This window comes from Apostichopus japonicus, chromosome 10 (genome assembly GCF_037975245.1).
Source record: "Apostichopus japonicus isolate 1M-3 chromosome 10, ASM3797524v1, whole genome shotgun sequence".
Classification (NCBI taxonomy): Eukaryota; Metazoa; Echinodermata; class Holothuroidea; order Aspidochirotida; family Stichopodidae; genus Apostichopus; species Apostichopus japonicus.
This window is the reverse complement of record NC_092570.1, coordinates 19,460,225-19,487,115: the sequence shown is the minus strand read 5'-3', so window position 1 is coordinate 19,487,115 and position 26,891 is coordinate 19,460,225. Positions and strand designations below refer to the sequence as shown.

At 35.8% G+C, this 26,891-nt stretch overlaps 3 protein-coding genes across 5 annotated transcripts in view; 1 reads left to right on the top strand and 2 right to left on the bottom strand.

Moving 5' to 3' along the window:
- LOC139975314 (uncharacterized) lies at positions 1-3,316 on the bottom strand. Its single transcript, XM_071983150.1, has 3 exons — positions 3,177-3,316; positions 2,042-2,465; positions 1-1,131 (listed from the first exon to the last, which is right to left on the bottom strand). Exons 1-3 carry the CDS (start codon positions 3,265-3,267, stop codon positions 1,089-1,091), a joined length of 558 nt encoding a protein of 185 aa, XP_071839251.1. The 5' UTR covers positions 3,268-3,316; the 3' UTR covers positions 1-1,088.
- Positions 3,317-3,420: 104 nt separating this feature from the next.
- LOC139975310 (uncharacterized) lies at positions 3,421-19,998 on the bottom strand. Of its 2 annotated transcripts, none has more exons than XM_071983144.1 (7): positions 19,898-19,998; positions 12,891-13,024; positions 10,689-10,870; positions 9,745-9,990; positions 9,084-9,211; positions 8,215-8,284; positions 3,421-7,130 (listed from the first exon to the last, which is right to left on the bottom strand). In XM_071983144.1, exons 2-7 carry the CDS (start codon positions 12,997-12,999, stop codon positions 6,894-6,896), a joined length of 972 nt encoding a protein of 323 aa, XP_071839245.1. In that variant the 5' UTR covers positions 13,000-13,024; positions 19,898-19,998; the 3' UTR covers positions 3,421-6,893. The 2 variants fall into 2 exon arrangements, with proteins under 2 accessions (XP_071839245.1, XP_071839244.1); XM_071983143.1 differs by lacking the exon at positions 19,898-19,998 and adding an exon at positions 13,227-13,244.
- LOC139975299 (tripeptidyl-peptidase 2-like) overlaps positions 13,431-26,891 on the top strand; it is a 46,059-nt gene continuing 32,598 nt past the window's right edge. For both annotated transcript variants that reach the window (XM_071983119.1, XM_071983118.1), the window contains exons 1-4: positions 13,431-13,629; positions 20,993-21,121; positions 21,949-22,044; positions 26,763-26,870. In XM_071983119.1, coding sequence (XP_071839220.1) covers positions 13,465-13,629; positions 20,993-21,121; positions 21,949-22,044; positions 26,763-26,870 — 498 coding nt within the window. In that variant the 5' untranslated portion in view covers positions 13,431-13,464. The remainder of the gene's footprint in view (positions 13,630-20,992; positions 21,122-21,948; positions 22,045-26,762; positions 26,871-26,891) is intronic.

The window sequence follows — 26,891 nt, the reverse complement described above, 5'->3', positions numbered from 1 at the left end:
ATCATGTTCAGATTTGTTTTCCTTCAGTAACATCTTTATTATTCTCTTGTTTCCGATTGTTTTAGTCTCTTTCATCCTTAAGAGTAACCATGAGAGGCACATTTTAACTCAAAGCGGAAATTAATTAGAAATATTTAATATCTTTGGGATATGATAATTAAACAGACAGAAAATTCAAGTGACAATGGCTTCAGTTCTTTGTCATCACTTATCAAAACATTGACACAATTTTTTTACTGTCATCTACTCAACTTGACAGCATGATGATCATGATGTATATGGCAAAAATCTACAAAAAGCATAATTTGCAAAATATCAGATAATTTGGCTTAAATATCTTTTAGTCTGTGATCATTTAAATTGTTCAGAAAACTTTGGAAATTTTATCATTAAATGTGTGAGAGATTCCTACAAACAGTCAAGCAAGAGTAGACTTAGTTAATAATGTTAAAGACTGCCACCAATATTTGTTAAGGTGTGAAAATCTCACCAGAGGCCACAAACAGGAATTTATAGCAGTATATATGAGTAACTTTCAACCCAGAAAGTTTTAACCACTGACAACTGCATACAATTTGTAATCACTGATCCATGTTTGAAATACCACAGCAGTCTTTTAATAATCTCAAAATTCACTTAAATGAACGAGGGGTTGGTGAAGATAGTTGGTAGGGGGTAGATGGAGGGTTGATTGAGAGGTCATTACAAAGGACATAGCATGTGTATGGAATTTTAAAAATATGTTGAGACAGGAAGAATTACCATAAAATAGTGATACCATATTTGTTGCAAAAAAAGGAAATAACACTTCATCCCTTTTTCAGTACATGCTACTATGATTAAACATGCATTTCTCACACCATCTGCAATCAGTTTCACCATCACTCTCTGGTCAATGCAGACCTTGCTTACAGACGAGTTCATCTAATCTTTGGACACCAAAATATAACTTGAAATTCTGCAAAATAAAACTCTTTATTTAGTGGTAAGTCCAGTTTTCGATGGCCTCTTGAAGAACTGGTACAGCTACATAGATTTTTCATTGCTTCTTTTCTTTCTCCTGTAAGCTTTTCTAATAAATTTTCTTTTTAAATTTCTTCCTTCAAAGTCACATCCTTCACCACAGTTTGCCTAAAGGAGAGAGAAATAAGAATGATATATGATTTCATATAGTAAATAAAGGCTACATCATTTCTGACAGGGTACCAAAAGTGATCAATATTTTTGAACGAATGTAATTAATTTTTATATTGAATTCACTATATTACTTGCTTTTAATCATAGGCATCAAACTTAAACAAAAACAAAATTGCTTAGTGAAATTTTTTATTGTTTGTTGAGCCACTGAATTTCATATTAAGTTGAAATGACTCAATCAAATTCATCAATCTTCATCAATCTTCTTGCCATATAAATAATACAGTGACTTGATGATTTGACCCGAGCAAAAAAAAATTACTACCTGGTAACAACAACTTGACTCAACCTTTGAATGAAGTGACATGTTTCAAGTCTGTAATTAAAATTTGCTTTAATTAAGATTCCCTAAAGAAAGTGCACAAAAGTGTTGATAAAATATTGAAACATACCCCAGCATAAGCATGATTGAACCTTAAAAGCAATAACCTCTTTAATAGACAAAAGGAGGATCAGTTTAAATAAAAATGAGCAGCTTTATAAACAACTATACAACCCACCAGAAACAATAGTTCTAAAACAGTTGGGAAAACATACGGCCTATTATCAAGCAAAATTAACTCATTGAAAGCTAGAAATCAGTTTAACCTCCTGAAATAAATTTATCATATCATTGCATTCAGTGAAACACGATGCCCCATGCTCAACACCAAATGTCCATAAAAGATCACATGTAGATCCTTTCCCCCCAGCTTTCCACCTACTGCCCTCCAACCCCCCTCCCCCTTCATCCCTGACAAGATTTCTAACTCTACATCCCAAGAATGTGCTATACCTGATAGCATACTGCCCCCTTCAGGTCCTTGGGTCACTCTAGCAAGAATTAAACAGCTTATAGACTTACTCAGCAATATCTTCCATGATCCCTTTATATTCAGCTTCAGGGTGTTCATGAGGGACATCCAATTCCTCTATTGGTTCTTGTTGTATAAGATCATCATCTTCATTTACATCCTGAGCATTCACATCATCATCATCATAATCATCATCATCATCATCATATTCATCATCATCATCATCCATAACTCTAGCTTGAGCAATTTCCTGTTCTGCATTTTGGTCGCCATCCGTTCCATCGTTTACCCTCTCAGCAACGGGCTGGTCATGTGACTGGGCAATGGCTACCTCCGCAACAGATGGTTCCTGCCCTTTATGCATGTATTTCTCGGCAGGATCGTGGGTGTGTTTATCAGAAGGAAACTCTCCTAACACAAATTCTTTGAAACTTTGAAAAGAGAACCCTGCTCCTGCTTCAGGTGGAAGAGGACCTGTAAATGACAAATAACTGCAATATCTGAAAAAAATGCATCATTTGATCCAAAACAAATTTCTTAAATATGTTAAATACATAGCCTATCAGAAATCACAAGTTCATTCTTACTATGAAATTAAGGAATGATTACAACATTGAAAATGTTACTCGTTGTGAACAGCAAGTTGTCAGACTTTTTGTTTCTTCAAACTCTGAAGCGTAGCAGGCAGGCATATTCATACAGTTAGAGCCAAAAAGTTTGGAACTCACTTTTCTCATGTTTTTAATAACTGTCTATTTTTGTCATTTTAAATCCTATAAATTGTAAGCATCATCTACACAAAGCTTACTTCTCTAAAGGTGGCATTTTCAGGACATAGGTATCTGAAGTAAAAAACCTACAAAAACAAAGTCTTTTGACCATTTAAGAGCATTAATGATCTTTAGTATTGGCACAAATTTCAGTATGCTAAGAAACTTTTCAAAAAAACTCTTTTTGACCTTCTAAATGATTCCCAAAGATTGACAAATGTTAAACTTGACCATTAATTGTCTCAGAGAGGTGATACTGTGATATGCTATAGTGGCAACGGTTAAATGTGTTGACAGTTGGGCAGGGCTGACCATTATTTGATTTTCTAGCAGATTTGGGCGAATAATAATGACTTGTAATGAATAATGAACAAATATGAATACTTGTACAGATTGGCAGATAAAGAAAATTTACCATAAGGAAGGCCATCTGTGGCACACACCAGGACCATGAAGAAGGCAATTCCAATGTTGAAAAACTTGAATACTTCTGTTCTGCAAACCATTGTTAAATTGATGGTTATAGATTTATCTTAAAGGTGACGTGTAGTGTGTACACTTCCTCCAAAATTTTCAAAGCAAACTTCGCTATCCAGTATCGACCAATAACGATCACAGAAAGAAGAAGCAAAATAAAAACAGATAAGCGATACTTAATATTGATGATTTAATTCCAAAAATATATTTATCAGGCTCTTTCAAGCCCTGACTGTCAAATAGTCACTTCAGTGACTAAGATAATACAAAAAGTCTCTTTAGCACACAATTCAGAATACATGAAATATCGAGATTAACAAACTGTCCTGGCTTACGTGTGAATGACTTTGGTAGTATTTAACCACTGAGGGCTAACGAATGTATATAATTGAGACTGTTAGTATCGATGTACAGACACGACAGAATGGTGGAATGATTCCAACAAACGGTGAATTGTCAATATCTCTACTATCCATTCAATTCCACCAGCTGTCACCAATTAAAGAGGAGGCTAGCCCTGTTACAAAACAAACTTTCACATCTGTGTTCTCTTCATCAAAATAAACATTACAAATTCTTAATTTAAGCTGTCAACCATTCTGCCTATTATTACATATCTATCTGTTAATAGACAGATTGGAAATTCCAGCTTGCAGTATAAGTACAATGAGTTAAGAGTACAAGTAGAATTCCCTTAATGTGAGTAACTAGTACAAACCTCTAACTCTGAGTATGAATATTTACTATTGCATTAGTACCTCTACTCCTATTCACATGCTCTGATTATGAGGACGTTTACAAATTTACCATGGTATGAGTACGGAAACTATACCAGAATACATACAAGTACAGACTGTCAGACTCACTACAAAGTCTGGACTACTTCATTCAATAGATATGATTACACAAACCCTGTCAAAGAAAATAAAATTGCTTGGTGAAAATTCAGTACGATCAATCTATAGAATTCACGGACATGATGCTACAATTTTTTCCCTTCGAAGAAATAAAAATGTTCGCTGCCAAGCCTGCCAATTATCAGTTTCATTCCACACTAGCCCCCCCCCCACCTCCCCTGAGTAAAGTTCACAAGGGTGAGTAAGAGTACAGGCAACAATGCCAGAATACATACAAGAATGGACCGTCTCTCTCACTACAAAATCTGGACTATTACATCCAACGGATATTATTACACAAACCCTGTTAGAGAAAACAAAATTAGTTACTGAAAATTGCTGCTTTCATTTTCCATTACGATCAATCTATAATGTTCATGGACATGATACTAGTTTTAACCCTTAGAGGATATAATAAAGGTTTTGCTGCAAAGCCTACCAATTATCAACAAATTGATGCAAATCATATTTTGAAGATTCTTGATATACCACACAGACAAACCAATTTACGCACAGCTTTGGTGCAAGCATTATATGGCATAATAGCAGATCACACTGTGCCAAAACACTGATTAGACTCTCTTTAAAATCAACATTTCATTGTTTACATATGGCACATCTGCTATAAATAAATACCAAGCAATGATCTAAAAAGGATTTTAAACAAGCAAACTGCCAGAGAAGGGATATTTGATGAAATACTTACGGACAGTTGAGTGGAATATGTACGTTTATATAGCACAATGCAACCTTCATTGTAATAAGAACTAATTTTTTTCCCCCTTTCATTGTGAAAAAAAAGGTTGCAGGTGAGATGAGACTGCCTCACACTGATTACAACGACCGTCCGAGACGACAATAAATCTTTTCGGACACATAACAGTACAGATGAGGTTTCGCCGCAGACAACCAGTTTATTTACAATACATGCACTATCAATCAGATACTTTGTTTTGTAATACATACATCAAGTTTGACAAACAACTTAGTAGAACACCCTACAAAGAAAAGTCTTCCTATTCTCTTGAATATTTGAAAATATTGAAATAGAAAAAAAGAAGTACTGTAGTTTGTGAAATAAATGCAGGGTTTGTAATATATGCAGGAAATTTAACTTGCATCTGTTTTGGGTAGACTTAATGCTAACAGTGGGTAATGCTGTAAACAAGGAGTAAATTACACTTCACCCTAGCAACAACTTCACATAAAGCTAGTGTTACCTTGTCCATTTGTTTGATAGATCCAAATCTCTTTTAACAAAAGGTCACCCTCTTTAAAGAAGTTACCAAAGTTTGTTTGGCACTAAAACTGATCCACTCTCAACTCTAGTCTCCTTGCATCGAGACTTTGTGATCGTTTTCAAAAAGTTAATAAGCTCCTTAGAAAGGGAATAGATAGTACACATTATCTTAGCCAAAAGGCAGAGAAGCGATTTGTTTGATCAATCCATTTGTTTGATCAATTGATCCAAATAGCTCCTTGCAAATCTGTACCATGCACAGATCTGTGGGCAGCTTTACATCTATGCATAGAATGATTTGTATTCCACATTGTGCGTTGATCAAGCATTACATATAGTGTGGCTGCAGTAACATCATATATTATCCAGTGAGAGAGAGGTTGAATCAGTAGCATCCTTCTAGCAGCACTGATGATATGTGATACCAATATCCTATTATAACAATATAGTTCATTCGCATGATTTATCAAGTTGTATTTCGTTGTATTTAAAACAGTAAAGAAAGTTAACAGTTTTGAAATGAATATTCATATAATCATTAATAATTTAAGAATAACAATGAGTTGCTTATGTTGCTACATTATGCTAAAAGTTAGGAGTATGATAAAATTGAAAAAGAAACAACACCCACCAGTGAGTGGTACTTGTTTCGTGATAAAGTGGAAAATTTGTCTCCCCCCCAAAGGGTTTGCTGCTGTTTAATGGTGTCAGAAGTGGGATTTGTTTCATCAGCTATACCAAGCAGTCTCAGCCCAGAAGAAGTACAGAGGTGGTTTATTGCAAAATTATCATAAGCATTAACTTTTAGCCTGTTAAAGTTGGGAGTGTCAAGGTTTTCAAATAAATAAAAATATAAGAAAACTGCTATAGAGAATATTCTATATCAATTGCAACAAGCAGTGTTGGCACAGGCTTATACTTAAGTTTCCATAATCTATAACACAAGAGCAGAGAAAAGCAGAGAGGGTTCCGGGTTGCACTCGCAAATTGTACTAACTTCTAACATTGTTACACATTTGTACTGACTTTGCAAGATGGCAGACCCAGAAGAACCACAAGGTGTAGACATGGCCATGACTCAGTTCTTCGGTTAAGCGATGGGATGTTAGGAAATTCCCCAAAACAAACTGAGTAAATACAGAGGCACGCCTCGTCGTCATGGTGACCTATCCTTGCAAGAATGGCTAGACGACTTTACTGAAGAAGTGACAACGTACGAACTGTCCGATAAAGGCAAATGCAAGGCCCTGGTGGATCATTTCGGGACCAGCCAGAAAGAGGGTGATGTGCCTATCTCCAAATGCAAGGGAGAATCTGAAAGATGTCTTGGGCTGTCTGAAGCTCTGCAACCTTTTTGAATAGGTGAAGAGAATCTGTGTCCTGCTGGGCATATAACTCTATCTACAACACCATGCTTTCACCCATTGATATGATTCCAAGCAATGCCAAAACATTCATTTATTTGGCAATTTTCACAATTATAAATACACTAAGCCCAAACTTGTGAGCGAAATGTTCGTCACCTTGTAACAGGAGCGAAATTCATCTGCTTGGTGACGTCATGACTTGTTATATTTCCATGTTTGGTATGGTAATTGATGAATGAGGGCAGCAGATAGAGATCAATTTCCTCGCTGTCCCTTCGATCCCAGTTGTGGTCGTACTTCATGCCGTGTTTACGGAGTCTCATCATGTAGTCCGAGTGGTATTTGCCATCGGTGTAATCCAAGAAACGTTTGTAATCTCTTTGAATATCCTGCGAGAAATAAGACACAACATACGTGGAGTACAATGAACAGAGTCAAAGGCAAACAGGTTTGTGATACTTTGTCTTCCCAATTACAAATATAATATGTAGGAAACGTTTTGCTACATGTTTGCAAACGTGAAAACGAAAATTGTAAATTATTACTGATCACAGAAGATAGTTGAAAGTAGTGCATCTGCTTAGAAGTGCAACAGGGTCTCAAAGTGGTAGTAATGAAATGCAACACGATCTTTAAAGTACAAAAATGATCTCTACCCGCAACCCCATCGTACCCCCCCTCATAAAAAAGGGGAAATATCATAACAATGATTTATTGCTGTCATTGCTGTTATCATATTAAAAGTCAAGTGTTGAATCTAGTAACTGTTGCCAATGGAAAGTGCCCCTATTTTATGAAACCTTGATCTAGTTGGGGGTTAACTTGCAAACTTGGAATCATGAGTTTTCCTTTTTCCAACACCCATTTGGGATGATGTTTTAAATGCTCTACATTCATGACATGCTTCAAGGCATTTGTCAGTATGAGCCGCAGGAATATCATGTTTCTATTGGATAAAAGTTTTCATAAGGCTGTCAATAATTGATATTATTTGAGAGGAGAGTGCAGAGTTGTTTTAGCATCAGCATAATGTCCCAAATCTGGCTGTTTGGAATGGTGTGACGTCACATCCTCACTTCCTTAACATTTGTGAATATATTTCTTTAAAAATTATTTACATTTTTTAACACATTTGAAAATAATATAATCAAAAATTCTTCAGATGTTTAATCTCAAATACTTCCTTTGACAAATATGAGATCTCCTGACATATCTTTTGGTTGAAAGTCATGAAATCTCACAAAATATTTAGAGAAAAAAACAAAGACTTTTCAGGAATGCGAGGATGTGACATCACAGTTAATCAGATTTCAGCAGTTTCTACACAATCTAATAAAACTTTACACTTGAATATCTCTTTAACCGAAAAAGATATTTGAACAGTTTTTTCACCACTGTGTTTCTTTTATTGTCCTCTTTTTATAACATAAACATGTATGACAACTGAACCAATCCTTTAAAACAATAACTCACCCTGAATTCAATCTGCACCAACTCCCTCGCAGCAACCTCATCTCGATTTACTCTTTGAATATCTTCAATACTGAAAGACAAAACAGAAAAATGAAATAATGAGCACAATTTTAAACGTATGCAGTGATGTCAGTCTCAACGAACATGAAATGATTGGAACTGCAAAGACATTGGTGGATTAAACACATCAGTTCCAATACAATGGCATCAAAAGGTAAGTACAATAACCTAACAAATCTTGAACTCCTCAGATATTACCAGTTGTGTATGTGTGTATGTCATTTTCCTCCTTGCATTTTGATTTTACATTTTGTACCAAAGTTACAAATTATTGAAATATTTCTTAAACTGCAAGGACATTAAACATTGTATGTATGTGTGTGTTTTTTCTCTCCTAGCATTTTGACTACATTTGGTTCCAAAATAATTGAAATTTTGTGCACGATATAAATGATAGTACTGACTAATGTGGTTTAAAACACTGTTATCACAAAATTATTTTCAACAATTCGCTAATCACCTATTATTGAAACAGTGGCACCAACACATCGAGAGTCCACAGAATGACAAAATCGTCAATTTTTTGACAGTTTGCTATTCACCTATCATTCAGACATAAACACTGACACACACATAGAGGGTCCAAAGAATAGACAACATTGTCGCGACATCTAGAACAGCAATTGATTGATTAAATATATGTTAATGATTTGAACACTTTATGTCTCTTTCAACTAGGCATGTAATATTTGCACATAACTGCGTACTCAAGCTATGATATCTATAGAAATATAATCCTGGCAATTTATACAGCTATGCAACAACACAAGGAGGGTTGCCAGGAACTTCACTAAAATCAAACTACTTACATTCCCTCCAATCTATCTACTTCTGATTTGTGTAACCTAGCAACCCTCTCGGCCTCCTCTGCTGCTTTCCTCTCACATTCTTCGATCGTCTTCTTGATGGTTTCTTCAAGCTTCCTCTTAAAGTTCTCCTGCAATAAAAGTGATGTGAAATATCAAATTTGTTTTCTTCAATTTAGCTGAAGATACATATGCTCTCCCAAACTATCATTTTCTAAACACAGGTGTACCAGTCTGACCTTTCTGTTCCTTTTGTAAGTTGGCAATCTGCCATGTAAACAGGAAACCGCTCAGAATCTTTCTCCCTTCAGTAACAAGTTTTCCAAACTGCAAGAAATCTTGTACCAATTCCATCACATATTGCAATTTTACAGAGTAAAACTAGAGCTGACTTTTCAATTTTACTTGAGCTAGACAGATGTTTATTTCAAAGATTAAAAGAAAGCATTCCTTAATTACATTTATTTCAATTTCATTTATCTGTTCTCTCTTTTTCAAATCTCATTCTTCCTAGCCGGAAGATTACCCCAAACTCACTGTTTGGTTTATCTAAGGATCTCTCTCATAACAGTAATTCTTGATAGTGACTATTTTAAATAATTTGGCAGAGGGTCACTCTATCTTATCAGGTCGTTCATCATGATTTGTATGCTTCTTGACTTACCCTAGCTATTTTCAGAGCTTTCGCAAGAGCCAGCTCCTTTTCCAAGGCAAATTCATTCTTCAATCGTCGCGTAGTTTCGGCAATTGCTTTCGCCACAGCTTCTTTCTTCAGTCTCTCACACTCGTCCCACTGAGCTTTCAGAGCATCTTCCTTTTCTTTGGTCAATTTCCACGACAACTTGCTTAATCTTTCTCTCTCAAGTTGATCTCTGGCTTTCTTAACTCTAAGGGCAGTTTCTTCTGCATTCTGCAAATGAAAAAAAAGTCTTGGAGTGTTTTTTCCTATAAGTATGCTGGTTGTTATGTGTTTACTTGTATCGTATAGCAAAGTGCTTTGCGCCACAAATGTCACCTGATGTATAAACCATAGCCTAACACCAGTGACTGCCCTACTGAACATGACCCAACAAGGCAAAACATTTTTGCGAACAGAACCTTGGTGTGTTGAAAGCATTATCATAAATACTATGAATGAATGAATGCTAGATGATAAAAATATTTACTACATACTATACATTACTGCTGTGACTCATCACCACTATTTTCAGACAATTCAACTCTTTTTCCAACCAACTTCCTTTGCTGGGAACATCACAGTGACTAACAGATATTTTCATTTTTGAAGTACTTCTGTATGAAACTAACCCCTCCCCAATCAAAGCAAAAAAAAAAAAAATGAACAGTCCTAAATGGAAATAGATTGTCTTTTTTATGTAGTTTAGCAGTGACACATCACAGACGAGGGTCAGGTATAACGATATAGTAACAAGTCCCTCAATAACTTAAGTTTCTGAATATCGGGCAATTGACTTCTCTCCAACCAAATTTTCTTTGCTCAGGTCTTGGGACTGGTAACTAGCATGGTGACAAGGTAAGCCGCTTTTCCCAACTCAAAACTAAAAAAAACTAAAAGATGATAACCCAAAACATTGCAATATCACTTACTCTCCTAGCTTCTTCTAGTGCTTTTCTCTTCTCATCTTCTGCTGACCTATGAGCCTTTTCTAACTCTTCTTTCAATCTCTTGTCTGCATTTGCCTGTGTTTCTGTAATCGCTCGCTTGACAGCATTCTCCTTTTCCAAACGAGCCCTCTCATTGGCTTCTTCAAACACCTTTCCTCCAACCTCTGTGGATGTATGAATGATTTAGGGAACAAAAACTTTACATAAATTGCATTATTGATTTAGTATCTTTATCATCTTCAATGCCGTTAGAAAAATAGAGATGCTGTTGGTGTCGATGAACAGAATATTTAAGCATGGTTTGTAATCACCACTATAGGATTATACTAAGAACCGAGCATGAGTTTACGTCTCTGACAGCAAATAAATAAGCCTCAATAAGCTTCAATGCTAAGTAAGCAATCAGCAACCAAGACTAGTACCAAAGATCCCAGTACTGTTCTACTAGCCAAAATTATAAACAGAAAGTTTTCATGAATCATGATGCAGAATCCACCAACAATAACAGAAAATTTGAAGTGGTCGCTTAGGTGTCTTAAATCTTCATAAACTAAAGCACTATGAAGTGGTTTGACAGATCGCGTGAAAAAGTTAAATGGCAGGAAGTAAAATTGTGTCTTACTAATATTTAACATTAGATCTAACAGTTAGGTCTACGAATTGAAGGCCTAACTTAGGCCCAGGCTGGGGTATGTTATTCCGATTTCTCAGGGTTGAGATTGGCTTAAACTGTGCATGGTTCAATTAGGCTAAGACTCTTATTAGCACAATTGCAGAATACAATGCAACTAGAAAGCATGGATTTTTTAAAACATGTCCTGTAAGAGCTTACCAGTCAAAACGTCCCTTTACCAAAACGTCCCCGTACCAAAACGTGCCCGCTTTTGGTCAAAACGTCCTCGTTGGTCAAACGTCCCCGTTGGTCAAAACGTCCCCGTAAGTCAAAACGTCCCCGTCTATCACATTCATTCTCAGTTGTGAATATATATTAATTTTAAGTTATAATTTGGCTAAGTTAGCGGCATGCAAGTTGGATTACCGGCGCTAAATAAATCATGAAGGACTATATCGTTTAATTATATTTGGTATGAAAAAGGTACACGCTATATGTTTATCAGTGAATTAACGAATTAAGGAAAACAAAAAATATTTATTCCCTTCCCTCAATATCGTATATATTCATTCAGAAACCAACCTGTGTTTAAAACAATCCTATTACCCTACAGCCCTCTTGCATTCCCTTTTCTATTTATATTATCTTACCTCAAAAAATTATACTCAAAATGTTTCCGCCCTCATAACCGGCAGTTCCCACTCCTAAAAACTGTGTTTTCAACCTAAACTGTATTTATCCTTACTCTTTGATTTGAACTAAAAACATCCACACTTGCATTCCGATTGATTATAAAAAGCGGGGACGTTTTGACTCACGGGGACGTTTTGACTGCGGGGACGTTTTGGTAAAAAGCGGGGACGTTTTGGTCTTAAAAAAGCGGGGACGTTTTGGTAAAGGGACGTTTTGACTAGATACCCTGTAAGACATGCGAAAACCTGAAAATTCCGTCTGGCAGCATAGCCAGCAGAAAAACAGAGCTATCTTTTTGGACTATGTATTTTTCAACAAGAAGCTGTAAACGATGTATGTTGAGTCTTTTTCAAAAGCAATTCGTCAAAGAGTGAGTTTGCTAAAATGTTTCGCCTCTAGAGCTAGCCTAGACTGACAGCGACAGAAAGCCACTGTTTCATAAGGTGTTGTTCACGGGTTGCCTGGTATTCTGCGATTACTCATTCTTTCTGCAACATTGGGCTGAAAGCAACATCTGCATCCTTATTGGACTTATAAACTTCAAAAGGCCAATCCGGCTACCACTGGCAAGCCTAGGCAACATGCCTATTCTACTACTTCAGTATGATGGCTAGGCTACTACTAGTACTAGGCCTACTGTAATATCCAGACCATGGCATGAGTTGAATGACTTGTTACGGTTTAACCTTGGTACTACTATAGTAGTACATTCATCGAGGCCATTTTTCTACGAAACTGTTTGAATAGGCTATACCTACCCTATCAAATGAATAAAACTTTGAAAATGATGTTATTCTAATTTTCTAGTTATAATTTAAATGAGCATGGTACAAGCAGTGTGATTGTTCTGTTAAATAGGCCTAACGTTGAAGGCGTACCTTCAATGTCAGCATGCCCAATCCGTCTTGTCGATAGAGTTGTTCTTGTGAGTATTCGTTCCAACAGCTCAAGAGAGTCACCTTGTCGTCGTAGACATCTTTTCGACATTCTTAACTGAAGGTCGTGTTCTCATCTAAGAATAAGATATGGGCAGAATCAATGAGCTCAGATTTATGATAAATATATTTATAAACAATCAATGTGGTGAAGGACCACTTGCTTATCCCAAAACTGTTTATAAACATCACCGGCACCGAACACGAATTCAACATATGCACGGAATGCGGAAACAGGCTATACTTAGCAATAGTTTTACTGAATATCTGAATGCACACCGTGTTATTGCCTCTACTGGTCCCCCTGTACTTCACCGTTTATGCACCTGTTTCGCGCCTGTGAACCTGATCGTGTTTGCAATGCTTTGCCATGGTAATGGTGAATATTCAACACTTAAAAATGAATAATGATCATTTCCAATAAATAGAGGGCAGTAAATCCACTACGCCTAACAGCTAGCTGTCGCCTGGCCAGAGTTAAGTTAGCAATTTACTATAGTGTAGTAGGGGCCTGAAAATGGCGACCGTGCTAATTGACAGAGACTTCCCAGTGGAGAATTTGCTGCCCAAAAAAGAGACAGGAGCCAGTGCGTTTCTCACCAAATATACCGATTACGATGGTAGAGGCGTAGTTATTGCAATCTTAGACACCGGTGTAGATCCAGGAGCACCAGGTTTGGAGGTAAGTAATACAAACGGACTGGATGGAGGATGTTCGAACCAGGTGTACCGGTGTTGCGAGAGACATACTAGTAATGCAAGTATGGTAGAACACGGTGATTTCGCGTGTTCCCTAAATTCGCGTATCACTACATGTAAACTGTTATGTATGTAGCTCTGGTACTTATAGACTTTGTGTTACTGGGTTCGTTAGTCAAACTGTAACCACCTTTTAGTCGCAACTTAATCTACAAATCTATAACGAAAACGACAAAAATTCCCATAGTGAATTTAAAAATTATCAAGTTTGTATTCTGAGACACTTTCATAGAATATGTCACCCATTTAGCGGAACTTAACATCATTTTTCTTGCTTTGGGTAGTTTGACTCCCAACCTTTACAAGTATAATTCTCTTTTTTTACAGTGGAATTTGGTCAAAACATCAATGGAATCAAAGTGCTCAAAGATAGAGCTAAACAGCTGAGCAAAATCAGCGAGATCAACATCACTGCTATCCAATAAATAAACATTAATGCCCTTACTCTTGCAATGTTACCGTATACCATCATACTACTAAGTCACATGCTTCAAGTTACATAAAATTTACAATTACAGTGGCCTACACATGGCATTAAAATTTATTTCTAAAAATTAATATAGTCAGTAACATTCATCACAGCACCTTATAGAAAAGTAGTAATTTGTGTATAAATTGTGATATTCGAAACAAAACACAGATTTTTTCACATTTTCGTGAATCTTTCCAGCGACTTAGATTGACTTGAAGTTAGTCTGTTAAAGTGCCTATAGATTCCAGTTTTTAAGATATTCATATTTGAAAAGAGACAAATGCCATCAACATTCCTTTAAAGCTGAATTGATGAGGACCATCATCCTCAGTAAGGGCTTACATATATATGGTAATCCATTGTTTCATAAATTCTCAACCAAAAATGTTTTTATCAAATTCATATAAATAACAGAACACCTATTTGATCATTTCTTTGGTGCATCTTAAACATGTTTATTAATGCCAACCTAGAAGTTTTTCTTTTCACGTGTGTAGCATCTGACTCTTCTTAGAAACTGTGACCATATGTTCCGTGTAAAGCAAAACTTAGTACTGTAGACCAGCCACTTTGCTTGATTAGCCTCTGATGTTTAAATTGTCACTTCTCAATAAATTAAAGTGTTATAATTTACAACTTAGATTAATATAGCAGTGGTCTTCAAATGTCTACAACAGTGGCATGCAAAATATGGCATATGAAAGTGTGAAACCTTATAAATTGCATTCTTCAAGAATTCAGTGTCTTAGACCTACATTCATGGTGGTTGTGGGCAATGTTAAAGTTGGCTCAAAGACCAGAAGAAAAACATTTACATCTGCACACTTTATTTGTGGGGTTTGGAGAGCATACTGTACCTGTAATAGGATATATATGTCAACATAACATGGGAACTATGTCCTTAAGTTGCTGATCAATTTGTTTGCACATAATGTAATTATTTTCAAGTTTAGTCACTGGGAGCTGATACATGTAATTTGTTTTGGCAGTTGTACATGTACACACATTTAGACAGAAATCATGCCAATGTTTTATTCCTGGCTACTGATTATGAGCTTCTCAGGGACAGAATGTAAACTGATGCATACATATATAGGTAACAAAATAAATAGACACAACTAGCTTACCAAGTTTGTTGAAGCATTCATTATTTACAATATGCTAACCGTGATGCTCAGTTTACTCCATGAAATTTAATTTACCTCCAGCAGTGCACAAGTTGGGTCTCAACTTGAAGTCCATTGCTGCTAAAGTCATGAGTGTAATTACTAAGGTGTCGGACAGCACTATGAAAAATGATTGTTTTAAGACTTGTCATGCATGTGCATGGAGGAAAGTCATTAGCCTGCTGCTTTCCTATAGTACGACAAGTGTAACATTGATCCATAAAGTTCCATTTCATACACAATTATCTCAAAACTGTTTCTATGCGAATACTAAAACTTTGCGATGTACCTGAGGGACTAGTAAATGTCCTGAGGATGCCATTTGGTACAACTGGTAGAGTGTCCACCTTCCAACCGTTAGGTTTGCAGTTAAAAAACCCTCCAGGATCAAGACTATTCAATGCTTGTACTATGCAGGCAGCAGTGGTGTTGAGTGGAATGTTCTATTGTCGATATGGTAATTCTGGTTCGAAAACTGGAAGTTGGGCATTGGTTCTGTACTTGCACCGGTTTTATGACAATTTTCCGCCTTGACTGCATCGCGCCTTTCTTATTTTCTGAGTACTCATCAAGGAAAGAAGGCTTTATATAAAGCTGGGGTAAATGACAGATCCAAAACTTGGATAGAGTCTCAAACAAACTACTGTAGGGGGCTTCCTAACACCTTGGGATTCACTGTAAAACTAAATCTAACTTCTAGAATAATCTCTTTGTACAAAACAAAATATGCATGGTTGCAGTTTGTGACTGTAGGTTAGAAAGTAATATTGTGGTAATTATGTAATGGACAATGCATGTGTACAACACCCAGGTACAGTAGATCATTGCAGAAGATTCAGTCTTAATTACTGTATCACTATGGAGACTTTTTCAAACCATGTTCATAAGTAGTGTAACTCCCACAACTAACAAATTTGTATATAGAGCTCAATACACTATATTATAAACCATTCCAAATTCTGGATACATGTAAGACTATATGTTTACAGTAGGCCCTAGGCTATACTGTTGACATTGGCTTTGTCAAAACTATAGAAAAACTGCACCAGCTTTCATATGCAAATGTAACTGAATGTCCTACACAAGTCAAATATGAAATGCAATTTTACTCTATTCCTATCAGCATCACAGGCTCTTGGATAGTGAGACCTACAGTACAATGTATTTACAGTGCTTGCTAGAAAGGGCCTTGTGTTTTCCCCTGAAGGGCTCGTCTGACGAGACAATTGCTTGGCAATCATGAGATATTTTATGGGGGACCCTGGGACAGCAGAAGGCCTGCACAATGTCCCTATAAAGGAAATTAAGCGTTCAGATGAGGTGTAATCCGGGACTGAAAGTGTGATTAATTAGCAAGTTCCTTCCTGGTCAAGTTACAATAATTTTTGCAAAGACCTAGAGGTTGTTTATTTCATTAATTATTCTCTTTGATATGTTGTTGATCAATGTCATTGCTTCTCAGACTTTAACACTGGTCAGTATTGTTTTGTTTCAAATTTATTTGTCCAGAGCACATGCATGTAATTATAAGTCGCAAAGACAGGAAATTCTGGGGGAGGCAACACATAAACATGAAGCTGACAGTTCACATTAACTATTAAACACCATATATATAGTTTGTTTTTCTTTAAAATAGTGTGTTATATTTTCCAGACAGTCTACAATTTTCTTGATAATGACATCTAAGACAAAATATCTACTGATTTGCACCATGGCACATTTCCTGATCACTATAGTAGAGCTTGTGCAAACTGCAGGACAGTACAACACAGAATCTGATGTAAACAACTAAATGGTCACCAAAGCTGATTTTGGTTGTCCAGACAGAAATTTGGTTTGTCTTGGACGATGGTACTAGCATTAAAAATTTGCCCTGACATGTCTTTCCAGTGCGGAATATAGTGTACATAAAGTTAATCTAAAGGTTGTTTTATATTGCCTTCGTTTATTAACATCCTAAAACATGGTTTGAGTTCCTGAGGGCCACATACTGGAGGTTCATAATTTTGTAAGTCGTTAGGTCAAACCACATCATCCCAGCTTTTTGTATGAATTTTATTTCCCTTCAAATTTGGTGATATTTTGTGGATGCATCTGGCAAAGTCAGGCATCACGAATGCTGTCAATACAGTAAATCAGCTGTAATTGTTGTTGGGTCTTTCTTTATATAGTATTTGACATGCTGAGTCACAGAGGAGAAACATACAGTATTTCTAAAGAAAATGCTGCAATTTGATGAATTTTAACTATGTCCAGAGAACATTGACAGCTAAGCAAACATGCCAATATTATATCACATTTCAAGGACAAATCAACAGGAAGATTGCAATAACAAAGTACAGCTCTATTTTTAAGAACATCTACTACTGTGATGACATCACAGACCACTGTGATCTATTCCCTGGAAGAATCAAGGGTTTAGCCGTTCAAAGTAGGTTGCATTCAATCAAGCATATGGAGTTAGGCATTTACGGAGATACTGTATTGAGATTTATAGGTTTGTCAACTAACTGTGTGGAATATTTTAAGTGATGATGTTAGGTAGAAAATTAATTTTAATTTAGTTGTAAACACTGCTATCAGTTCAAGTTGTGTTTCTTGAACACTTTCATGTTTTCAAGAAATGACCCTTTAATCGTCTGACACTCATCAATTAAAGTGACTGAACCACCTAGTCTAACACATAGTCCATTAGGACAGTTCCTCAAATACAGCACAAAATTTGTCAGGGACAATTAAGGTGTTAAATGTCATACGAGGCTGCTCTGTTGTTCATATGAAATTGATAGAATATATTTCAGTTTGAGTTGTATGGACAAAATGGATTAATATTAAGGTTTAGGCCTGGTCCGGGGAACCAACATCGTCATCCAGTTAACCTAAATGCAGCATTCCAGAGATTAAGCATATTTGCAGTTCTGGATATATTGAATAACCTTGATAGCTCTTTAGATTAGATACATTACCTGCCCTTTAAATTTCCTTTTCTTCTCTGACTGTGACATTTATCATCATGACCAAAATGTTGCCTAAAGTCATCCTTCATTAAGATAAGTGTTACATTAATGTCTACCACCTGAACATTCCTATTTAATGTTCCACTGTATGCCTATTTAGTATTTAATATTCCACTGTATGCCTATTTAATGTTCCACTGTATGCCTATTTAATGTGCCACTGTATGCCTTGGTAGTGGCAGTAATAGAGGATTAAAATATTTGGGGAAAAAAATGCAGATAAACCTTTGAATAACAAATAAATGCATCTTCTCACCATTTACTCAGACTCAGATAAACAATTAATATTTAAGAAATGCCAGAAAATTTGAAAGAAACATGTGTCTGTTTTTTTGTAATATCGTCGAAAATGATAAGGGAAACTTGATTCCTCCAGGGGTGCGTTAACAGAGAGCTCATTAAAATAAAGATATTTGGGAAAACATTCAAAACACTTAAGCTGTAGAAACAGAATACATGAAACCGATATCGTGTTTTAAACACTTCGTAGCTCCAGGGCATTGCCCCCTTCGATTGATAATAAGCACACAATACCGCTAATGTCCTATTCAAACAACATGTGTTTAGTTAGAGATGCATACATGTAGAACTTTCGAAACGTTTAAACCTAATCTGCTTTTATAACCTCCTCCAGTATTTTTTTGTCACACATTCTATGCAATAAATGAATCACAATGGAAGAAGAAAAAAAAGTCAAAATCAAATATTAACTTTGACATTTTAAATTTGAGATCCTGTTACAATGCTGTTTGAAAAGTTGTGTTGAAGTCAGAAGAAAAGACCTTAGCAAGGCAGAAGAAAGAAAATGGTTGAACTAGTTTAAATAGGTACAAAGCCTAGAAACATTTTACATCGGCTCAAGAAATTCAAGAATGATATAATGCTCTATTTGATCATTTTTGTCATTAAGCTTCGTAGCAGTTTTATTTAAAGCTGATTAAAAGGCACACTGTTAATAGGTTATCATACTGTACACATGTATGTAGAATCCATGCTTAATATACTCCAGACCAGCATGTACTGTGTCAATGTGGAAATGCTAGACCCTGTTTGAAGTGACCGTTCTTGGTGATTTTTGTTAATCTGCAGTGATATTTGATACTTGGATCTCACAAGAACAAGTTTATTTCTTTAAAGTTTGACTACAGTTTATCAAGTTTCTTTTCAAATAAACCAATTGCAAGCTTTGAAATTTGTGACTTGCTTTGTTAATTGTGTTTTAATTAACTAATATGGGAAATTGTAAAAAGTTGACTGGTTTCTATAAAAATGCTAGACTCTTAGCAAACAAGTGCAAAGAACTTCTATTATCCCCTCTATTTCTTCCCCTCCCCTCCTCATCCCTCCATATCCCTTCCTCTCCACATCCCCTCACCTCCTGAGTCCTGACAAAATGATATAAACAGCTACGTAGGCAATACTAGTACAATAAGCTACAGTATATACCTGGCAAGCAAGAGCTGTCTGCAACATTTAGCTGTACATAGCAGACAACAAGAGTGTCCCTCAATTACTCAAGATTATACAATTATTTACCGTAATTTCATTGATGGGCAGAGACTAGATTGCAGGCGTTGATGCACAGCTGCACGTAGCGTGAAAGACGCAATCCTTGATGTTTCTCGAGCTTTATGAAACCTTCCTGGTGGAGTACTGTACTTCACATTGTAAAATAAACCACAAAAATTGACACTTGTACTTTGTTCTGTTTATATTGTCTATAGAACCTACTTTCCATTTTACAAGTACTGTAGATGAATAGTTGTTAATATCATTGCTACATGCAGTGCTGTAAGTTCAGACTTATGTGTTATCATTAATTTAAAGTGTACATAGATTTACAAAATTGTACATAGATCTACCAGAAATTTCCTTGGATGATAATGAATGATATGAAAAAAAAATAATTTTTTTGTTCGGGTAATACTTGATTGAAAAGGACATCATAGATTTCCATAGACTGCAAATGTACATGTATCTGCTATATAGTACAATTCAACATAGCTTACTGAATCAGTTGAATGGACATGCACTATGACCACTTACAGTATACGCTTGTTTTTCCAAGCTAATAGCAAGCGTTCAAATTGGTAATTTTCTGATTTTTACCGTTTTGCAGTGTGTGTAAGTCATCAATGTCAATTGATGTTACTTCTAAATTCTAGTCTTCCACAATATCTTGCCTAAATGCTAACTGTATATTTATTTATCTATTAACTTCGCTCCACTCTTACCCCCTCAACATCTACACTTATATATCTACCTAAACTACACTATTGGTACGTTTTAGCACTGCGCCCTCACTCTCCAGGCACCACCCACTTACTCTTCCTTCCCAATCTACCATTCGGAAGTAAACTACGCAATTTTTCTATCAAGATTTCTTCCAACATTTTTCTATCGCTATCTATATTCTGGTGATGGTTTGTTTGCAATTTCTTTTTTCATGCATTTAATAGACAGTACTTCCATTAAGCACAATGTTGCAAATATCTTTCAACAATGTTTGGTCTCCCATTTCCCTTGAGCATTATATTTTATTTAACATTTCAATTTCCATTTTCCATTTCTTCAAACATTCTTCAAATGCTGGCATTTATTTCCTTCTTGTTTTCTTCTCGTCTTAACTAGAAAACAACTGAAGGACTTCCAAAAATAGTAGACATTATCGATGCTACAGGCAGCGGAGATGTGAACACATCTACGGTAGTGGAGGCCAAAGACGGTGAGATTACGGGCTTGACTGGCAGGAAATTGAAGGTAGGAAGAAATTATAATCGGAGAAAATATAAATTTGAGCAGTTTTACATAAATATCTTAAACAGCATGATGAAGCAAATTTTGTGGAAAAAATGTTATGTCTTTTCCATTTCTCGTGCATTTTGTGGTTATAAATTGTCTTGATGTCATATTACATTACATTGAATTTGTAGCAAAGTATCATACGGTCATCACCTGTGCTGTGTTAACTGTTACCCTATGTAAGGTTGTTGTGTACCTTGACCTATCACCGTGTGCAGGTACAGTATCAATACAGGTCGCAAGCCTTCACCCACTGAGAATCATGGCCCAGTCGGAGCATTTCCGCAATTCGTTCGTGCTACTGTTAACTGATCATCATTTTTAATTGTGTACTCTGTTTGCATTACCACTTGATGTACACCCACCCACCCACACACCCACACACAAACACCCACCCACACACAAAAATCCAGATAAAATTTCACTTTCAGTTTTGCTATGAATTCTCCATATTTCAAAAGTTCTCAGCCTAACGTTTCACCCAGTCAGTATTTTGTGAAGAACAGACCTGCTAAAACCATCCATGCTACATTGATGGCTGCACACCTTTTTTATTTTCAAGCAAATTTGACATGGTGGTCACCATACTACTGTAGGTGCAATGTACTTTTCTAGTCATAGTCGCTAGGCAAGCATAGAGTCGTTGCTCCCTGCAGGCCTTTTTTCGACATGTTCCCGATAAAAGGTGAAAAAAGTGAGTCAGTGGATCGAGATCAAATTATGTCTCGAAATTTCGTTGAAATACTAATACCCCTAATATAATCTGCTTCGTTCCTAACTCACAGATCCCCAGTACTTGGCAAAATAAATCCAACGAATATCACATCGGGGTGAAGGTCGCCTATGAATTTTTTCCCAAAGGGCTGAAGGAACGGCTACAGGTAAGTCTTTCAGCGATTCAAGAATCCAGACGAGGGGGGAAAAAATCGTCCGTGATTGGAGGATTGTGATGCATGCTGGGAAAATTCATTACCATCGGACTGTCTGAAAGTGTGTAGATGCAGCAGATTTATTCATCTAGAAAGAGGTTCTACTCCTCAGAAGGAGTCTAGGAGGAACAGGAAGTGGGCAGGGATCCAGAAGTTGGTCAAAGAGGGGTGTGTGTGTGAGTGAGGGGGTGGGGGAGAGAAGGAGGGGGTTGAGCAATGCTGAAATATTAATAATATTTAATGCTAGGTTGGTGATCATTTTTCTTAGAAATTTTGAAAAGATGCATAGCATTATACACAGATTTTTAATATTTGTTTATTTAAGAATTTTATTCTTTAATAGTGAACAAATTTTACAAATCTTACATATTGTCAAGCTGGTGTACTATTTTCGTCCTTTTTCGTGTACATGCAAAATTCTGTGATAGAGTGCTTGAAATGTTAGCCCGTCCTGCCAGAAAATTTGAATCAAACACTTCCTTACATCGAGATGTGCTATCAGTGCGGCACATTGGTCAGACTCCATCAGATCTCACTCAAAGCTTGGCCTTGATAAGCTCACAGGACTGTGTAGAGACTTTGTGTACGGCTGTGATGCAAAAGATCTCTCAAATAACAAATATCTGAACAACACATTATGCCGAAGACCTAGTTAAGGAATTCTGAAATATTTTAACTCTCCAAAAGATTGCTACCTTGCAACTATAAATTTCCATCTTTGGCTATTTTATTTTCAGAAATTTTAACTTTTGTTGCTACAGTGTAGCTTGCTAATGTTAGCGTCCCTGCAGCCCCCAAAATGAAGTACCGCAATGACGTCACAGTCGCTCACCGTTCTCCACTGTTCAAAATATATTAGATTAAGTTAGCACAAAGTCCAAGAATTCACTTCTCTTGAATCATAAGTTGAAAAATTCCCCAAATAGGACTGTGGCTATGACAAAAATATGGAGTTTTTCCCGTATACCAAATAGACTACCATTAAGAAATTCCTTTGAAGGCTAAAATCATTCTCTTTCCTGTTTAAGGCTAATTTGGTCATAAATTATATGCAAGGGAAACCAGTGTCCTCTGTGGTAAAGTTTACCTATAACTATTCTAACTGGGTTATTAGAGGTGTCTTCCATTGATCGAACTTGACTGTACTGTTACCTATAAAGTCCACGTATTGCGTGCATCTAGATTATGTTCATGCAAATACACCTCTGTATGTTACCTTAATTTGTGACAGTTACATATTGATACATACATGTATCTCATTCCCTTGTGCCTAATTCTCATCAAAACGAACTTGACTGCTGTTACCTATAAAGTCCACATATTGCTTGCGTAGATTATGTTCATGCAAATACACTTCTGTATGTTATCTTGATTTTTTACATATTGATACATATTACCTTGTGCCTAATTTTCATCAAAATGAACTTGACCTTTACCGTTACCTATAAAGTCTAGTACATATTGCTTGCATCTATAGGTTATTGTTCATGGACAGAGGAAATTAGACACTGAGTGAAGCATTTTAATTCTGACACACTAGTATCTAGGGCATTACTCTTGACAGCTATTGTGTTAATGTCGTACAGCTGATGTGGTGTGAGAGAGGAGAAACCATCACACAAATTGGAAGGAATAGTTATAAATGGCAGAGATATTTTAGGTGTGGGTTCATTGAACATGTACTTTTACTATATAAGCAGTACTACAGTACACATACTGTATGTTGTTTCCTCTCATATTATTTAGTTAACTCATCTTGCCTATTTCAGATTATAATTGGCAAAGTGATACAAAATTTGTGATTGTTCAGTCGTCGGTTATGTTTTCTCTTTTTAACCAAAAAGTATGGAAGCAAAAAAGTGTTACCTTCATGTTTTCTGTTTCATTTCTCTCCCTTTGGGGAAAAAATTCCTTAGCACCTATTCAAATTTTTAATATTGTCTTTTGAAATATGTCAAAATGCCACTGTGGCTGAAAGAGGTCGAACTACAACATACTCCAAAATTTGGTGATTTGATATGGAATGACCCTACTAAGAACGTGGTATAATACCATATTGTATACTGTATATAATGTAATATAAACAATGATAGTACATATACTATAAACATAGTATGAATACTATAGTATAAACATACTATAGACTATATACTTTATTTATAATCATGAACGTATAGTATATATACTTTAAAGTTTAAACATAGTATAAATACTATATACAGACTTAGTTTATATACTATGAACTAAGTATAATGTATAAACATAGTATTAGCATATAAACTATAAACATGATATAAATGCTATGTAGTATATATACTTGAATCAGTATTAGTACCATAGCATATAGTATAAACATTTTGTCAATACATAGCATACTATAAATATATACTATAAACAAAGTATGAACGTAGTATTAGCATATACTATAAACATAGTATAAATACTATTAGTATAAATACTATAGCATATATTCATAGTATGGAGACCATACTATAAACATACAATAAACTGTAGTACATATACTATAAACAAAGTAAAAGAATAAATAATATATAGTAGCTAGTAGTATTAAAATACCATGTAGCATATATGCTATAAACATACAGTAGTATGAATACTGTTTTGTATAAATTTTACTATATACTATAGTATATATTTATAGTGTAGAATGATGTAGGGACTCCCCTTTGTACAACAATGATTTCTAAATATCATTCTATTATATAGTTCTTTAAAGTAGGAAGCAAAACTTTGGAATGTTTGCTGAAATGGGATCATTGGATATCATATTTATCGTGAGCTGTTCTAAAAAAGGAAGTGAAAACTGAGAGCTCTACTATGTAGTTCAGTGTTCAGGAACAGGATGTTCTTGTTTTAACTGAAATTTGCATAATTTATAAAGCAAGGCAAGATATATGAGAACCACTTTATTTGAAAGAACCCAAAATAGTGCTCTTTCAAATGGTTGAGAGTAATCTCATGCCACTGTATTAGTGTAGAGTGACTTCACGTAGGAGAATTAAAATATTGTCAAATTTACCAAAACTTTAACTATTGGGAAAGAGCAAAAAGAAGAAAATTGTGCCAGTCATTTTCCCCATTATTCATTGACTTTATTATAAAGTCTGTTTAAGTTTGTAATTTACAGTGTGCACTCCGTACATGTACAGTACTATCTTACATTTTAGTACGTAAGTGACAAAATCACTCTTGCAATGACTTTTACGCCTGTGATAATCATTCCGTGCCATCGTCAAAGATTATCACTTAGCTATTAAAGCACGGATGATGAATAACAGCACTACTTACATGTATGTTCTTGTCGGATTATTAAGCTATTCATGACAAGGAATATTACTGGCACTAATGTAATGTAAATGGATGCTCATAAATTAGCTTTAATTTTTAATTTTGTTCGTTTTTTCCTCTTTTTTTTTTTGGTAAATGAGTTAGCAGCGAGACAAAATTTTGTGGAGCTCACATTTAAAGGTTGTTTTAATACTGGTTTTGGATTGCTCAAAACTTGTAGAAGTTATTTAGGTTGCAATCTTTGAGACAAGTTGTTGATTTATGGCGATATTGCCGACATGAAATTAAAGTCCAAAAGTAGATGTTCTCAGGTATGAAATTCCTCTGAGAACACATAGATTACCGTCTGGATGGAAGATTGGGGAATTGCTAAATTGTTACCAGCAGAGTGCATGCAGATGGGAATGGAAAGGTAATGGAACCATAAGGATGTATGTGGAGGAGGGAGGCCCGGGGGGTGGGGGGTGGTTTTGTGTTTGTAGAATGGACACAGAAAATATCAATACTTTTAAATAACCAGACCAGTAAGTTTTTGGGAGCTAATGTGCATTGGATGATACAGATCCCACCAGTGCACATGTATAGATGCAGCACACCGGATTAAAGAGGTTTCGATTTGCAAATGGTAAATGGAGTCAGGCAGGGAATAATTTAGTGTTCCTAGTTTTGTATCTACAGCAGCAAGTTTTAGGGTTATGAATTTTGTTGGAACTCATAAAATAATGAAAATGTTATTGTCCTGTGTACAAAACCTACAGTACTTACAGCTTTGTATTACTGTAAGTTCTGTAACTATGTTGCCCTTTTTCATCTTTCTAAGCAATGCCAGATAAGTCATTGATTTACTTTGTTTCCTCGCTCACCTGTCCCCTCACAACCTCAGCACGCAACCTATTAAAGTGGCATCGGGCTGAAATGAGACTGCCTCCAATCAATTGCTGTCTTGATGATATCATTCCCTACGAGTATTAACAAGTATTCAGCAGGCTATGTTTCTTACATTGTTCGTTGCCATGTAGTTAAACTTGGTAACACCAATGACGTCCGTACTATCAGATGACCCACCCAAAAAATATGGCAGCCTGCGCTCTATATTTATAAATTATATAAATTCTTGTAAAGTTGTTAAACGTTTGCACCCGCAAAAAATGTCTATCAACATTGCCAAATATTGTTTTCTCTTTGCCTTTAAAGGCATGAGACCCACACACTTTGAGTAGGAGTTAGTACAATCCATCTTTTGCCTTAAAAAACAGATTCGTTGTGATTCATTCATCGCCGTTTTAATATTAACAGTCTGTCGAACTTGTGTAAAATCCGGAATATTATGTCAGATTTGTTTGTACTCGTTTGCTTCACAGAAAGAGAGACGTGACAAGACCTGGGATGGTCCTCATAGACAACAGGTAGCAGATGCACTGAGGGCGCTAGAGAGGTTTGAAACAGATCACACAACAGTCACTAAACAGGTCAGTGGTCAAGTTACAGTA

Bases quoted from the DNA above. Each gene is read 5' to 3' on its own strand.
- LOC139975314 (XM_071983150.1), bottom strand. From the start codon at position 3,267: ATGGTTTGCAGAACAGAAGTATTCAAGTTTTTCAACATTGGAATTGCC. The intron at 2,466-3,176 runs GTAAATTTTCTT...TGTCATTTACAG, and splicing joins CACAGATGGCCTTCCTTATG to GTCCTCTTCCACCTGAAGCA. The intron at 1,132-2,041 runs GTAAGTCTATAA...TCTCTCCTTTAG, and splicing joins ATCATGGAAGATATTGCTGA to GCAAACTGTGGTGAAGGATG.
- LOC139975310 (XM_071983144.1), bottom strand. From the start codon at position 12,999: ATGTCGAAAAGATGTCTACGACGACAAGGTGACTCTCTTGAGCTGTTG. The intron at 9,212-9,744 runs GTAAGTCAAGAA...CTTTTATTGCAG, and splicing joins AAGCTCTGAAAATAGCTAGG to GAGAACTTTAAGAGGAAGCT. The intron at 7,131-8,214 runs GTGAGTTATTGT...TATTTCTCGCAG, and splicing joins TGGTGCAGATTGAATTCAGG to GATATTCAAAGAGATTACAA.